Raw genomic sequence first — 16,947 nt, forward strand, 5'->3', positions numbered from 1 at the left:
TGTGACCTGAAACATAAAAAAGTGAATGAGCATGCTTTCAGCAATTTTTGTACCTGCATCAGAATATATACAGAACTTTCATTAAATTGGAATAGCATCAGTGAATACTACAGAAACCGATTTAGCATGATAAACCCAAGTGATGCTTCATTTACAGTACATAATATAGCTCTAATTTTAAAGTAATTTTAAAATTTAGTGCTCAGGGAGTAAAACCTGAGGAAGAGGGTGATGCTCCTACCTGCCACAATGCTACATGGTGCAATCCCAGGCATGTTGCATGTGCACCAGGCAATGTCAGAACAAATGAGTTTGAAGTCATTATTTTAAGATAAAAAAAAACATTGTGTTGCTTTAAAGACAGAGTCATCACATTAAAACTGTGACATTTATTTTCAAAAAGGAAAGACTGCTGGATAGAAATGCTTAGCATTGGAACTGCATTTCAGTACACTTCACAAACTGTCACAAAATGATATTCTGTAAACATTCAGAAATATTTGTTGATAAATGCACATCAGTCCCATAATAAACATGAATTGGACCACACATCAACAACATAAACCAGTTATATTCCATGTCTTAACAGGTGTTGGATCAGTCTGGTCTTTCGCTGTCTGAAAAGTTAATTGCTTGTGGAGCCACTGAGTGGACAATGAAATGATAAGAAATGAAGTATCTACATTTGTAATCAATCAATGAAAACTATTGGTTGAATCAAGTAATAAAGTCACCTTGGGCAAAACACATGTACTCAAATACTTTTACCATGTTGTTAGTCGCTTTGGCTAAAATGTAATGTAATGTAAATACTGAACACTTTGGTATGAATGTGCTGCCTCATCTGTACAATGTAATTGACATTCACAAGAGCTGTTGACTTCGATTCTAAGGCATTCACTCTTCCACTAAGTAAGGCTGAATCAAATGTCTCAAAATGACTAAGGCATGGACTACTTCATTTCCAAAGTCTTTTCCTCTTGCCTCAGTGATGACTGTGAAACCATGAAAATGGCATACTGAAATGCAGGGACATTTCTGCCCAGCAGAGGGCACTGTTACTCTTTAGAAACACTGGTTTGATGAGTTGAATAGTACCGAGATATTCCTTTGTCAATCGAACCAAGCAAAATTAATTCTACTTTGGGTGGGTATCAAGATGCATTTTGGAATGATATATAGATACATATATAATTAACTATGCAAGGAAATGAACTAATGTCATCTAGGGTTAATGTAGATGGCATGCACTATCCATTTAACTGGTCCTTGTCAAAATAATGCACATTGCAGAAAATACGTGCCATGGGAGTTTTTCAGAGCAGTTATTAGATTTCTCACAGGCTGGCAAGATCTATAATTACATTCTACACAATTTTTAATTCAATAATTATATGGTGTGCTTTAAAGCATGGTAAAATGAAAACATAAAAATAATGTCTTGGGTATCCATTTTTGAATATGGTGGGATTTTGTCAAGGCAGCTAGCTACAAGTACCTTTCTAATAAAATATTTAATATAATGTTTGGCTGACGTGTGGCATAAATTTGATTGAATATGTCCAATAATAAAAACATTGCAAGGTCATCAATATTATGTTTAAAACACTTAGTTCCCAAACAAGGGAGTACACTTCATAGTCAATGTATAATCTATACAAGTTATCAAATACAAATCACCCAAAATGTACAAATACCAGCAATATCAACACAAATTTCTGATACATAAACAGTCACTGAAAATACTTGACGTATTTGCCTCAAACCATGTAAACAGCTAAACACAGAGAACACCAGAGCAGCTTGTACAATCAGAGTACAGTCAAAATTCAAAGATTTATCCAAACCAACAGAAATACATAAACTGCTCTAACATGGCTTGAGATGCACAGAACACATTATATTTACCCATCAAATGTTTAAGTATTTTTTAAATCTGTCCACAAAGACTGATAGTGACAATTCACAATGTTCCTTGTAGTTTTCCCTAAAACAAAACTTTAAACGTATGGGGAAGTGTTATGGCTTCATCTAGCCATTCAACATGAGCCTAAAAAGAGTTTGTGACTTTTATGCTCAGTGGTATTAATGTCTAGCCTTCGGATCAGTAAATCTAATTCGACTCAAACCAATATTTTATGAGCTTGACGTAAAAAGCAACACCTCCAGGAGACTTGGCTGAAAATTTGATGAAACAAAAATAATCCCCATCAAAGTGAAATCTGGTAATCCTTTCAGGTAGAGACAGCAAGCAGATTTTCCTCTACAATGTCAAAAGCCCTTTCTTGTTCTCTTGGTATTTCCGTTGAGCAACAGTACAGTGAAGTAGTTCCTGGCCTCAAAGTTACACGACAAAGGAGAACAGGTCACAGAGTCCAAAAATATTTTTTCCGTTCATCCATTAAGGCCACAGCCTCAAACTCGCAAATATACAGTTTTTTAATCCACATTCAGCCTAATCCTGCAGAGCAGCTGTTGTATGTATGTTCTATGCGGAGTCCCTGGGTAACCTTCTGTGGAATCTGACGGTCTGTTTCTGCTGTAGTGGCTGTTTTCCTTCTCGCCTTCGCTTATCCCAGCGACACATCAGGATCATTTTAAAGGTGGTGCGGAAGGTCTTGTTGCAGAGGGCGTAGCACATTGGGTTAATGGTGCTGTTTACATAGCACAGCCAGTAGCCTATGTCCCACAGGGATGGTGGAATGCATTCTTTACAGAAGGTGTTCACCAAAACCATGATATTGTAGGGTGTCCATGTGACTATGAAGGCCAACAAAATGGCGCTCAGTGTCTGCGCTGCTTTCTTTTCCTTTACCAGAGACATGCGCTTGCGCTTGGTGATCTGAGTACGTGCTCGCACGGCAAAGCGTCGTGCCAGAGCTGCCTCTTTAAAAGAGATGGGCACAGAGGGTGATTTGGTGGTGCTGGTGTTGGCTGTGGCAGTGGGATCTGAGTCTGCGGATGAAGACTGTATGGCAGGCATAGACTGGACTTTGCCCATCTTGGTGGAGAAGCTCTGGAAGCTGTTGCTGCCCCTGCCGCTGCCGTTGTTGACTGACTGAGAGACGCTGTCCATCTCTGTGGCATCTTCTTCTCCAATCCGAAGTGGATCTTCCTCTGACGCCTCGTCAAAGTCCTCACAGGAGGTGACCTGTGAGTTGACAGCGGCCCTCATGCCTGGCAAGTTCAGCACAATGGAGAAGATGGCACGTGTAGCGGGCACACTGCTGTCGTCCTCGTCAGACGAGCCCGAGTGGTCAGCGGAGATCCCAGCGTCGTTGTTGTTCCAGCTATCGCTGCTGCTGTGGTCCTGCTCGCCCTCGCCTCGGCCTCTGGCCCAGCGGCCAGGCCTCCACGACCAGCAGTGGAAGCGCCCAGAGAGTCCCAGCATGGAGCCGCGTCTCTGCATCGGCCGGCTCAGTTCAAAGCTGCTGCAACTCCTGGCGCTCCCCCCGGTGGAGTGGAGGTGGAAGTGCGACCTCTCGCTACCACGCCTCCCCCCTGAACCCTGGAGCCCAGCCAGCTCCCGGGATCGATTCTCTGTCTCTTTATAAATCCTCCAGTACAGAATGCTCATGATTGTCACTGGCAGGTAGAAAGCCGCCATGGCAGTGCAGAAGGTTATAATCGGTTCTGTCAGGAACTGTATGTAGCACTTATCTGCAGGAACTGTCCGTTCCCCGACAAAGTACTGCCAGAACAGTATGGCAGGGGCCCAGAGTACCAGGGACACTAACCAAGCCAGAGCAATCATAATAGCTGCTCGTTTGGTGGTTCTCTTGGCCCGGTAAGTCAGTGGCCTGGTGATGGAAAAGTAGCGGTCAAAGCTTATGACCAGTAGGTTCATGACAGACGCGTTGCTGGCTACGTAGTCAATGGCCAGCCACAAGTCACATGCCCAGTTCCCCATGACCCAGTGGCCCATGACGATGTAGGTGGTGTACAAATTCATCGATATCACCCCTATGATGAGGTCTGCAAAAGCCAGGCTCAGCAGGAAGTAGTTGTTCACAGTCTTGAGCTGACGGTTGACCTTAAAGGACACAAGGACGAGGATGTTTCCGATGATGGTGATTAGAGAGAGCAGGCCAGTGAAGAACACGATGAGAATGACCTGCCAGATGGTGTGACCCCCAAGAGGGTCATACTGCTGGCCCGGTGCTTTGCTACTGCTCCCATTCCCCAGTGCCAGGGCAGTCAGGTTGGGAAATGAGTGCAGGAGAGCGGAGGAGATATTGCCATCTCTACCGGGGACCTCGGTCCAGGAGCTGATCTCGGAGTAAATGGCTGCTTCGGCTACACTTGGGGCGAGATACAAGCCAGGGTCTGTACTGTTGGCATTCATCATGAGATCCTGGCATATTCTGAAACAAAGCAGAGAGAAGAGCTCTGAGAAATGAAATGCAGCTTGCACTTCTGTCCATTAGATGTAGCTGCTGACATGGCTTCTGTAGTTTGCTTTGTGTACAGCAAGATGGTCAATAAGTGTGATCAAACTTTTTTTTACCACTATAGTTTTCAAAAGTCTAATTTAGTTAGTGCTCTCTGAAGGCATTGTATGCAAAAATAAAGATATGTTCCAGTTGTCATAAGGGCAATGCAAAATAGTGTTTTAATAAATATTTAATGCAAAATCATGCACAGTATACTAAGTATTTCTATATTCACACATTTGACATGAAGATATCAGACAGGAACACATCACAGGATTTCAACGAAAATTAAACGAAACAAAATTAAACGAAAAGGCTTTGAAATATCCCTGTATAATCTAAAATAACAATACGATTCAAGACTGACAAGCCGACAAGAGTATCCCGGAGTGCATGCATATGCGTATGCGCACCTCATTAAGATTCAGCAGTGGTGGCCACTATATTGGAGGATGTCCTCCTTGGCATCCATTCACAGACCCTGTGTTAATCTTATTGATAGAGGCAGAGAATAGAATGCGCCTGGCTTCAGTCCAAGGACAGAGGAACATCTTATCTTTTAAAAAGTATACCTCCCTCTCCAGAAGAAAAATATATAAGCTCGCACAAATAACACATATATTCATGTCCACACACACAGAGAGAGAGAGAGAGAGGAAGAGCACATACAGTAGTATATTCATATTTACAGAGACCTTCAAGACAACTTAGACAATGAACTACTGTATAACCCAACTCAACACAAAACCATAAACCTTGAGTCAAACTCGCAGCAACTTTTGACCAAATGTTCCAGGCTCTCACCTCAAGGGGCTCACTAAGAACAGAGAGACTAAGGTGAAGAGTTGAGAACAGATGAGGGGAGAAGTGTAGACAAGGGGAGATGAGAAGGAAGGGAGGGTTGGCAGAATGCTGAGAAAGGAGATCTTCTATTTTTTTTCAGAAACCAATTTCCATGTATCAACTTGATTTTGAGTGCAGGGTTATATTCTAACTATCCTGGCTATGATCGACATTACCTGTCATACAGATTTACACACACACACACACACACACACACCTACTGATGCATTGTAGGGTCTGCTGTCTGACTGCATGGGCTTTTCTAAGCATGGCGGTGATTTGAAATGGTGCATGTTTATAATACTTACACCGAATAGCTAAAATTCTTTAGAAGAATTTCTAGACCATTCAGTCATATTAATAAAAACAATTTTGGTATTACAGTCATATCACAAATGTGTCATTATTAAAGAGCACACCTAACCTTTTAGTTTTAGTGCAAATAGCTGTGCAAAGGTTTATCAAGAATCTTGCCTTGGCCTCATTTTGTGATAATCTGTAAACATAGGTTAGTAGTGTCAAACAGATCCATTACTTCATATAGTAAGAGGGATCAAATGCACTGGTGGCCTGAGTATTAGGCACTTCAAACAGCTGCTGTGTGACTGTGCATTGAGGGGTTGGATGGCTGAGTGATTAAATGATTCATTGATTGCATAAAGAAGGTGTATTTGACATGTCACTGGATTTACCTCTTCCTGTCACTGAGGGATTTTGACTGAGCTGAGCTTTCGATCGGACACACGGTCCTGTAGCTGAACTGTACACATTAGCTGCATCAATGACTCCTCAAAGTCTGCAGTCACGGTAATGTACCATCCAAGATTGATGTGTGCGTGTTTGTGCGCGTGTGTGTATGTGTGTGCACACTTTAGTGTGCATGTGGGGAACTGCACCAGTGATGACCCAATCATCAATAACACCACCTGTCCTTTGTAACATACTCCCTCTGGGAGTGCACAAAGAACTTCACACACACACAAACACACACACTTATAGACACAGTTGCACTGCAGTGTACACTCTTGTAAATTTAGACATTGGTGTACAATAAATACAAAACAGAAAACAACTTATTTGTTAGGTCATTTAATATTTAAATGGTAAAGCACAAATGGGAAACAAAGAGGACTGTGATAACAGGCTGTGAAGCTCGTCTCTCGTGGTCCTGCTCCCTCTGAGGCATTGCTAGATCTATGTACTGGTCCCCAGGGAGGCACTTAAATGTCACTGTGCACATTATCTCCCTTCCTCTGGAGAGAAAAGAGATCATCTCCATTCACCAGTGCACACCCACACACAATAACATGCCTCCAAGGGTCAGTGAGTGAGACCAGAGAATGTCATGATTTAAATGCCACACACACACACACACATGCACCCACACGCTCGCTTACACACACTGTCACCTATGCGTGCACAAAAACACGCACAAGCAATCAATTCCGTTAATGACAATTTCATTAATCACCTCACTAATGTGGAATGAGATGCGGAGTTTCATCTTTAGTGCCTTTTATAGCACATTTTGTCAATATCTTCCAACATAATTAATAAAATAGATAGTGATTGAATTATGGTTTAAGTAGCTATGAGCAGAGTAACTAAGCCAAGGTAATATAAAGATCCCCAGATCTTGGGAAATAAATCAAAAGACAATCTATGAAGGTAATCGATTTCAAACTGAAGAGAAAGCTGAGGAGCAGAATAATTGATGAGTGGACTGGTGAAAGGAACGACTCCTCTGCTTGTTTGAATGCTGACTCCAGCTGACACGGACTCTGCCCTACTTTCCTTCTTCCCTATTCTCTCTTTCTCTTTCCCTCTCTGCCTTTCTTTATACAAGTCTCTGGGTTCCTTGTTTTTAATCTCTCTGTGTCCCCCGCTTCCTCCATGGCTGTCCCTGTCCTCCTGCAGTGACACCAGCAATAGTCTTTCCCTTTGTGTTCCGTTTAATACCAGTGGAATATATTTGGGGAGAGCGATCAATACTCATTTTCTGGATCCCGACACAGTCTGCGCGCTGACATTTCAGGCGTTTGTCACAGCCAGGTGACAAGACACCTGATCAAGGAGTCAGCAGCATCTCCAAGCTCCATTCCTTATGGCCCAGCTAAGTTTCTTCTCAGGTGCCTCCAGGAAAACATAAGCAGCAAAAAGAGAAAGCATAGTCCTTTACTCCCGCCACAAATAGGGAGCCTCTGGAATGACGAACCCATGTCAGACATGTCTTCCTCTTCATTAGCTGCACAATCACTGAATTGATTCCTTTCTTTCCCACCTATTTTCCGGAAAAAACATTTTACACAAACTCGTTACCTTCCTACTGTAATGACAACACTAAGGGAAAGTGGAGGAAGTGATACTAGAGTGGTCGATACACGGAGAGCTGCATGAGCATGCATAAGTGCATGTGAACAAGCCTTCTTGCCCCAGCTTGTGGAATCATTGATCCTGTGTTTTATATCAACTCTATGTAAGCAATACTGTAATGGAAGCCCGCGGACTTTAAGCCTTCCAAGAGATGGCCAGGACGCATTCCCTTTGTGCAAGGGCAACCTAAGTCCCTCACCACTGACTCACGGCTAATGCTCCTTGTTTGGAATTTGGAGGCCGTCCATCTCAGTTGGCCACGGCAGAAGGAAGCTTTGCTCGGCATAGTGTGCTGCTCTCTCACAACAACAAAAACACATTCGAGACATCTCGCACTATTTTCTCTCCGGAGCGCTTCGACATCTGCTGGAGGCTGTGCTATTTTCAAAGTACACAACCATTAGGTGTATCTGATCATAGTGTTTGTTTTCAAAAAGTTCAAAAATGAGTTCAGGTGTTTTTTCACCTGGTGTAAACTGTGATACTCTAACTCTGCATTCTGCTGTTGAGTTAGCAGAACTACATTGGAGCTTGTCTTTATATTTGAGGGGGAGCAGCTAAGCCTGCTGATACTGTCAGCAGAGAAGCTGGGCTGGGTCTTGCCATACCTTGATTCCAGGAGACTGTAGACTGTGATTTCTGTGCTTAACCTTCTTCATCTGCTGTTATTGCAGCAGGCATTGCGAGGCTGCATGTCTTTATTGGGGCTGCTTTGTGAGTGATTGAGTATATTACCCTCTCACCAGAACCACGTCTCTGAGGAATGCTTACATTGGCACCGTCTTCTGTAAACAGGAACTTTCAAATGCCCCTGTTTCCAACCGAGATGAATTAACGGTGCTTGGAAATCATTATATATGAGGCTGTTGTTTTTTTCCAACAGTAGCTATTGTGGCTGTGTGGTGTACACATTCAAGGTCAACATTGGTCTCCTTATAACAGATCTAGGAGAAAATGACAAGGTTATGAATGGTATAAGCATTTTTATCAGTTTAAACATGACAGGCAATTAAAAGCTCACACACACACACACACACACACAAATTAACTCTCTGACGACGACTAATATTATTTACTCTGTGTGTGTGTGTGTGTGTTGTGGGGGTTATGGGAGGCTGAGTGGGAAGGGGAGGGTATATGAGTGTGGGAGTGTGCATGATTACACAAACAGGTCTCAAGTTTCATTCCTGACCAACCAAAAGGATCATGGGATTTAACATTTCCTGTAGACAGAGGTCATATCCTGTAGGATGGCCTGCAGCCTGGTTGATCAGAACTGACCTGGATGACCAGCTGCTGTATTCACTCTGCATGCACTCTCCAAGTCCTGTCACTGTGTCCCTCTGAGCACCTGAAAATATCCCCGACGGCATTTAATATAATGCATTATGCATTGGCGCATATTAAAATGCAGAGATCTCCCAAACATTCTGTAAAATCTACTTTGATGGACTATTTCCAACCAATTCAACTTCAATTGGCTACAGAAAGCCCTTACATTGCAAAAATACATCAATACATGTCTCTACCTTCTTATATCCTCTCACTAAAAAAGTTTTTCTACCTACAAAAATTAAAAGGGTGTGCAAGTGTTTGAAAGACAACATTTGTGCAAGTTTGCTTAACATAAGCAAAAAAAACTCTGCACGCTCAGTTTCACTTTCACACCGATGTCTCCCTTACCGTCTCAGCTTACACAATCAAGCAGCAGCACCACTCCTCCCCCCCTGCTCTCTCCCTCTATCTGCCCCACTCCATCCTCCCTCTGCAGTTCCTACTGTTGCTGAACTTCATGATACTGAATTCTACACAGGCCTTAAAAGGCAGTGTGTGTGTGCCCTGGTCTACAGAGTAGACACCTCCGCGAGATGAAACGCACACTGGTTCCAGTGTAAACAGTCCGCAGAGAATGGAATCTTTTTTTTAAAAGCGAGTGGGGTTATTGGGAGAGGCCACACGTCTGCCTCCTTCTCGGCCCGCAGCGCGTGTGATTCATCGCGATTCGCACAGCTGTGTGTATTTCGCTGGGGCTCTGTCCATGCCTCTGAGAGGAGGAAAAGTGGCGTGTGCGTGAATGCGTCTGTGAATGGGAGTAAGTGTGGTCGTCTGGATTTGTGAGTTCGACAGCATGGAGGAGACTGTGTTTGTGTATGGAGATGTGTGTAGGGATGTGGGTGTGTACACTTACATTGTTCAGCGCACGCTCCCTCACTCATGCTGACATACTGTGTTTACATGAACGCACAAGATACTGAGTGAGTGAAATAGTATTTGCATGTGAGAGTAATACCATGTGTAGAGTGTGTGTGTGTGGGGGGGGGGGTTGCGCACACAGATGAAGATAAGAGCCATGACGGTGGGACCTTCACGGCTCATTCACAGCTCATTCACAGCTCCACTTCACTGGCCTTACAGCACACTGCAGCTCTCGGTTACAGTCCCGAGTGGATCCGTAAATAAACCAGTCTCCCATCATCAGCAGCGATCCAACCATGCGACACCTGCCAGCAAATAGACCTGATGCACACTGCACATATCAGGTCGAAACATAAACTTCGCGCCTCCTTAAAAAGGCCCATAGAACCTTGTCAGTGACTGTGACAGTAGCTTCCTACAGTACATTGTGCTTTACTGGAGCAGGTACTCTCCCAGCTCCCAATCCATACCATGCTGAATAAGGATCCCCCACTGAGACCCTGTGCTGCGTATGCTGACGGAGGCTCCTGACATGAGAGGAGAAGAGCTTTGATACACACACTACACACACCAATGAAAGCGTCCATCACCTAGAGAAAGTCACAAACATATTTGTGTGTGTGTTTGTGTGCACATGCCCATTTATGCCTACGAATGCAAAATGCTGTTCTGCTTCTTGTATCCTGAGAATCTGTTCCATGGTCATTGATTTCTACAGTGCAGCTGTACATAACAATTGGAAGAAATACATTTCTGTGTGTGTGACCATGGCCACATAGCATTAACTTTTAATACCGTCTTATGAATCCTGGGATTTGTGTTTGTTTTCTTTCATCCTATTTTTTTTTGACAACTAAATAATTGGATTTATGTTTGTTTTTTTTTTTAGTTCTGATGTTTTCGCAGTGACTAGGTGTGTGCGTGTGTGTGTGTGTGTGTGTGTAAAAGAATTGTGTGGACATTTGAATGCCTTTGTGGTTGTTTTTTCCTTTAAATTCATTGAGGGAAAATGCAATACAAAAACACTGCCAGACAGACCTGTGCAACCATTCAAAACTACCAAAGTTAGCCCTAGACATAATACCCTTAGGAGAAACACTCTCTTTAATGATAATCTTTTTCAAATTGGCATCCTTGTGTGAATTTGAATTTGTAAAGTCAAATTCCATTCAAGGAGTTCAAACACACACACACATATATACACACATACTCACAACACACAAACAACAAGCCCCATAGTGGGTACTGTAGGGAGTCCATGATCGAGTATAAATTATAATTGATACATGACCACTACGCCTGCGGTCAAGTAGCACAATGAGGGTTTCACTGCCTTCAACTGCATACATCACAGTCTGCTCGCTGCCTAATGAGCCTCGAATACTAATGGCGACGGGCTCTGATCGATGAGCCGAGGTAACATATCAGCTCTGAGCGTGCTGCTGCAGGGAACATGTTTACAACAATACCCCATCAAATCCCAACACGGGGAACACTCCTGCCTGCCGCATCTGGCTTCTCTACAGATACTTGGCAAACACATCAAACCTGCATCACCTCGCAGGAGACTTCTGACGAGTGAAGGAGAAAAAAGTTGGTGAAGGTTTATTGTAGTTAGTGATGGCTGCTTTGCATATACAGACAAATGTGTATACATAGCATGCAATAAGTCACTACTGATTTGCATGTTTGTGGGTTTAAACTTTAAGGGCCCTATTTTCGCAATCAGGAATGGAAGGTCAGAGGCGCAAAGTTTATTAGTGAATGTGGCCAGTCCACATTCACTAATTTAATGGCTTGATTTCGTCGAACGTTGGGCGCAAAAGGGTTGATTTTATGTTTCTTAATCAGTCATGGATGTTTTGGACGTAAAATGCTTTAAACCAATGAGAATGACATCTGTCATTCCCTTTAACAGATTCTCAGGCCTATTTAGGCTGGGACTAGCAGTCAATAGGGAGGGCAGTAGGTGACAGTATGTTCTCAACACACGTTTGACTTGTTTATGGTCAATTATTGTTAAACTGGCTACAATTATTATATTGTTATTTTTTTGACTTTGATGTCATTTTGTTTCATTTCTTGAAAGTATTTTTTTCTTTTTTCTTTGTTTTGTTCATTTTTATTACCAACTTTATTGCCAAGCATTGGCCTTAATTTGGGGAAAAAATAAAAATCCCATCTTCCAACTTTACCGCTGAGTCCTCCTGAGTGTGTCCAACTAGCTCGAGACCGCACTACTTCATCTTCCCTCAACACATAGCCTGAAAAAAGCAACACTTGACTTAACCCAATAATTTTCGAATCCTGCAGAGGAGTTGCTGCTTATATCTCGTGACAGTGCGTCTTCAGCTGTGCTTTATATGCGTCTTACGACCAGGTTTTTTTGGTCAGTGGCGTAAAGGTTTTTAGAGAGTGCAAGATAGCGATTTTTGGATCATGTACCAGACCACATCTTATGTCGTGAATTGCCACACCCCTGGACGCAAGATTTAATAAAAGTGGAGCACATGGCGAAAAATTCCTCACTTTATTGAGTGTAAGATAAGAATAAGCCTTGTGTCGCACTTTGCGCCACCTTGCACCAGGTGCACAATAGGGCCCTAAATGTTTAAGCTTTAGCACAATATTTATAGGTAGACACACGTGCACTGCATGTAAATGCAGGTGATAAATCTATTAATTTAGTGTAAATTGAAGACATCTAAAATATTTTTCCTTTAGAAGGTAATTGGATTTCCAAAACATTATCTTATTTGTATGCAACTCAAGTTTTAGCACTTCCAAAAAGTGGAAGGTAGTGAGAAAGAGGAGAGAGAGAGCGGGAGATCTCCCTGTAGGATTGCCTTGGCAACACTTCTTTTTCTATCAACAATGAAATTTCCTCTACTTAAGGACACTCTGGAGAGGAGCTACTCTCTGGCCCTCACACAGAGTAAAAGCTCCGCGGAGAGGCCATATTAGTGCAGACAAATGTATTACACAGCCGCCTGGGGGCTGACCGAAAGACCCTTCACTCAAAAATACACCCTTCTCTCTCTCTGTGTCTCACGTTTTTGTCTCTGATATATTCTGAGATATTTTGGGCTATTCTTTCATCTACTGTACCTTGCTGTCAGTGGCATCGGTGGTGATCTGCTATATGCCTGTGGCTCCCCTTCAAGTTAATCCCCTCCCGTAATGGACTCTAATGTGACGATAATGGGAAGGTGAACCCAGTGGGGGGAAGCACAAGATGCTGTCGCTCATTGTCTGTGTCCCAGATGTGAGGAACTGATCAAATTATCCACAGACACAGTCAGGGCAACACAGCAGAGAACTGCTCACTAACAGGCAGGCAGGTGTCACATATGGAAAGGGTGCCATTTTCCGTGTCCATAAAGCTAATCAGTAGCTGTTAGTGGTTGGATTGAAAACAAGTGGAAGTGCTTACAGTCATTATCTCCTTTTGCTAATGCTTAGCATTTGGATACCCATGATGTAAGCTTGTGTGTATGCATGAGTAGTACAGCAAATATGCAAGTGAGAGTGTGTGTGTTGATACATTTTTCATCCCCTCCGCCAACGGTTGTCTTCCCGCTGAGCAAAAGCACACTTCACACTCATGTCTAGAATAGTGTATATATATCAAGCACACAAACATGTGCTAATTGAATTCCGATCACCCTCCGCCCCAGTACCACACAAAGTAGGTCATTGATGGCATGCTGACCTGAACCTGTAGAAAAGCAGGATCACAAGCAAACACCTTTACCGACGTGACATCATGCTGGTGCTGCGGTTTTAGCCAGAGGCATGTGTCTCAGCCCACATAGGCTCACGTGTCGGTATCAGCCGATTTTCCTATGAGGATATCTCTTTACACGCAGCGCTGTTGTGACGCCTGGGACTGCTGACACTAGCTGATAAAACAAGAGCGCCCTGTAAGCATACTAAAGACGAGACGTTTATATGAACGGCTCATTGCCATGCCACCCACTACAGTGGCTTTGTTGGTTTTCTCAAATGAGAAGGGTGTTAAAACAAGACAACAGTAAAAAATAACACACAAAAAATCTTCTGATCAGTAATAATAAGTTCCTAGGCATGGGGTGACTTATAAAAGCTGGCACACCTAGCAAGCTCTTGTTTATATGCTTCTGTACACACAGTGGCATCTTGCATTAATGAGGGTTATTTATATGACTAAAGTGTCTAGTCTAGTGTCTAGTGTATAGTCTAATTTAGTCCTGCTGCAAGGCTCTGGTAAGAAGATGTGTCGAGTTAAAATCAGAGCACCCCCCCCCCCCCCCCAAAAAAACAAAAACAACCGTGAGGAAAGCACTTGCTGCTTCACTGATTGGCACTCCAAGTAGAAAACAAATTGCTACTTGACGAACAACCAAACAACTGTCTCGACCCATCTGAAATGTCTGTGCCAACAACAAAGGCCTTTACACACAAAATGATTGTTTTGACCTTACTGGCAATATAAGAATCTCAGCCTTAAAACATTTATCAATCTGCCTTTGGAACAACGAAATAAAAGACACAGACAAAAGCAGAAACACAATCTTATCTTCTTAGATTTCCTTTACTCACAGAGCCACACACAAAGCTTAAAATTGAGACCAAACAAGACCAAAACAACCGATCAGTTTCACTGGGACTAGACGGCACTGGCAAGGGCCAGAGCATTGTTCCGACAGAGCCATCGATCCAAGGACCGCTCAGACGTCATAGTAACGGATGTGGTGGAGAGGGGGGCAAGGGCAAGCCGTCTTTCACTGAAACTAAATGAAACCCAAACTCAACCTCACACGCTCACTCATACACACGGGAGAGCTTGCCTTCAACTCATATCCACTACATATAATCACCCAAAGTCTGCCTTCTCTCTGGGCTACAAAATAAACTGACTGGAAATGCAGGTTATGTTCCCCACACACTTTCCTGGAGTCATGATTGCATCTTACGATTCACCGAGGCCCAAGTATCAGCGCCTCTGTCTTTTTGTAAAAAGCTGAAATTTTCTAATGTAGAGATTGCCCATTGAAACGCAATCAAGAATCTATAGGTTTGCCCCTAAGTAGCCCACGACTGAAATGAAGAGCGATCTAGAAGATTGACAATTGACAATGTTTGCAGTAGACCTTTCTGATCAATTATTGGGACAAGGCTGAATTTAATTTCATCTACAGGCAGGGAGGTAGATAGACAATCACAGATGTGTAATTATTTTGGAATGATTTTAGATAAAAAGAAGAAACCCTCACCTGTGTTAACACATCTCAGAAATGGCATAACCTTTCCCTTCCTTTCAAACGCCGGCTGATGCAGTCATCTGCTTGCTGAGAGAGCCTTAAATTGCGTGAGTAATCTCAGATGCTGTACATTTCAGAGTGGAACCAAGGCTCATTACGGGCTGATTTGACATCTGCAGCCCACATCAAAGATAGGAAGGGTTCACCCCAATCAAATATTAATTGACTGTGTAATGATGGAAAATAACCAGAAAAAGCAAGGCTCGATGCACTGTTGATGCACTTTCCTGTGGAAAATATATGGATGGGAAGATCACGCTTCCTGTTTTGACAGAGATCAGACAGAGGCTACTGATTGGTCTACATTCAGTAATATAAAGCAATACCTACTGTACGTGCTAATCCAAAAACTCTTAAACAATACACTAAACCATGTCCCCACATAATATTTCACTAACATCAGTACACTTACAGACTTTCTAACACTTTAAAAGCTAATTTATCATTTGCCCTTATGGCTCTGTTTAATGAATAGTCAATCAAGAGATGAGCTGTGTTTATTTGAAGGAAATAATACCACCATGCAAGCATGAATAATTTCAGAGATTTTCCAAACGAATTAACAGGACTTCTGGTTCATGCTGATATGCGGCTGGGAAGGCTGTGTGTGTGTGTGCGCACAGGGGTGTGCAGGCATGCATGAATGTGTGTGCTTGTCACCTCACAGAATCTTTAGTCAAAAAGCTATGAGGATATGTGAGAATGTGGGTTAGAACAAGGTCAAATTGAAAGACTCCTAAAGCCATGAGACAATTCTCTGTTCTCACCAGCCATGTGCATCCATCCAGGGATGAAGCACGCCCCAGCAAGGTGCTTCTTTGAGGATCAGCGAGACTGGAATACATGCATGTTTACCGATGGACACACCATGTTTGAAAGTTTCAGAAGCATCCCAATGGGTAGCACCATTTGTCATGCATACTGACACTCCTATTAGAGTATAAGAGTTATTCACGGTCAGTTTGTTTATATTACAGCATTTTATTTAATTATTTCTCTCTCAGACCAGAAAAACATTGCTGGGTCAGAACTCTTTGATGGTCATATATCCCACACATTCTCAAACAAACCAAGAAAATGCTGCCGAATTGATATAAATGCACTGTTCCACACTTCAAAAAGGTAAGGGAATTGGAAGACTGAGATATGACCAAATAATATGTCTATAGACCCTTTCAACAATAAAAACAAAAACAATGCTTGAACGTTCTATTTGGTTCCCAATCGACTTCCTCTGCATTAAGATAACATGGAATGTTAAAACGGAAGCCTTGTGGGGCCAACTATGATGCTGATAATGGAACTCTCTTGAACGGGTCTATAGGAATGAACAAAGAAATGGACCAATGAAAGAGGAAGTGAATCAGAAAAAAAGGGAATCCAATTGCAATAAAAAGTGAATAGGCAGTATGATGACTGGTTCTGAGAGCAGTACGGTCCAGCTTTCCTTAGACTTACTGCTCACCACTGAGATGGGTTAGCAGGGCCAGCAGCCAACAAATGGTGGTGAGTCCATCAGGCCGAGTAACAGCTGCAACACCAAGGTTGCTCTCGCTACAGTCTGGACAAATGAGCACAGACCAAGCCACACAGATTCAACAAACGATTCATCTGCCAAATCAGGACTCCAAGCAGATATGCACCTCATATCCTTAGTATTGTTCTTAGGGCTAGTTTTAAGACCAACTATGCGAAACTAAGACAGTTCAAATAAGCAGATTAATTGTGCTTAAGTGTGTTACAGTGCAGATGCGGACCACTGGCTGAATTAAAAGCAGATTTGGCCTTGGGCTTGATTA

General features: G+C 42.8%; 1 protein-coding gene across 1 annotated transcript in view; it reads right to left on the reverse strand.

Annotated features, from left to right (window-relative positions):
• Positions 1-374: 374 nt before the first annotated feature.
• Positions 375-16,947, reverse strand: part of chrm3a (cholinergic receptor, muscarinic 3a) — a 39,558-nt gene continuing 22,985 nt past the window's right edge. Inside the window, exons 2-4 of the mRNA XM_048270333.1 lie at positions 10,282-10,372; positions 10,058-10,150; positions 375-4,364 (exon numbers count right to left, since the gene is read on the reverse strand). Coding sequence (XP_048126290.1) covers positions 2,489-4,364; positions 10,058-10,150; positions 10,282-10,372 — 2,060 coding nt within the window. The 3' untranslated portion in view covers positions 375-2,488. The remainder of the gene's footprint in view (positions 4,365-10,057; positions 10,151-10,281; positions 10,373-16,947) is intronic.

Source organism: Alosa alosa, chromosome 18 (assembly GCF_017589495.1).
Source record: "Alosa alosa isolate M-15738 ecotype Scorff River chromosome 18, AALO_Geno_1.1, whole genome shotgun sequence".
In the NCBI taxonomy this organism is placed as follows: Eukaryota; Metazoa; Chordata; class Actinopteri; order Clupeiformes; family Clupeidae; genus Alosa; species Alosa alosa.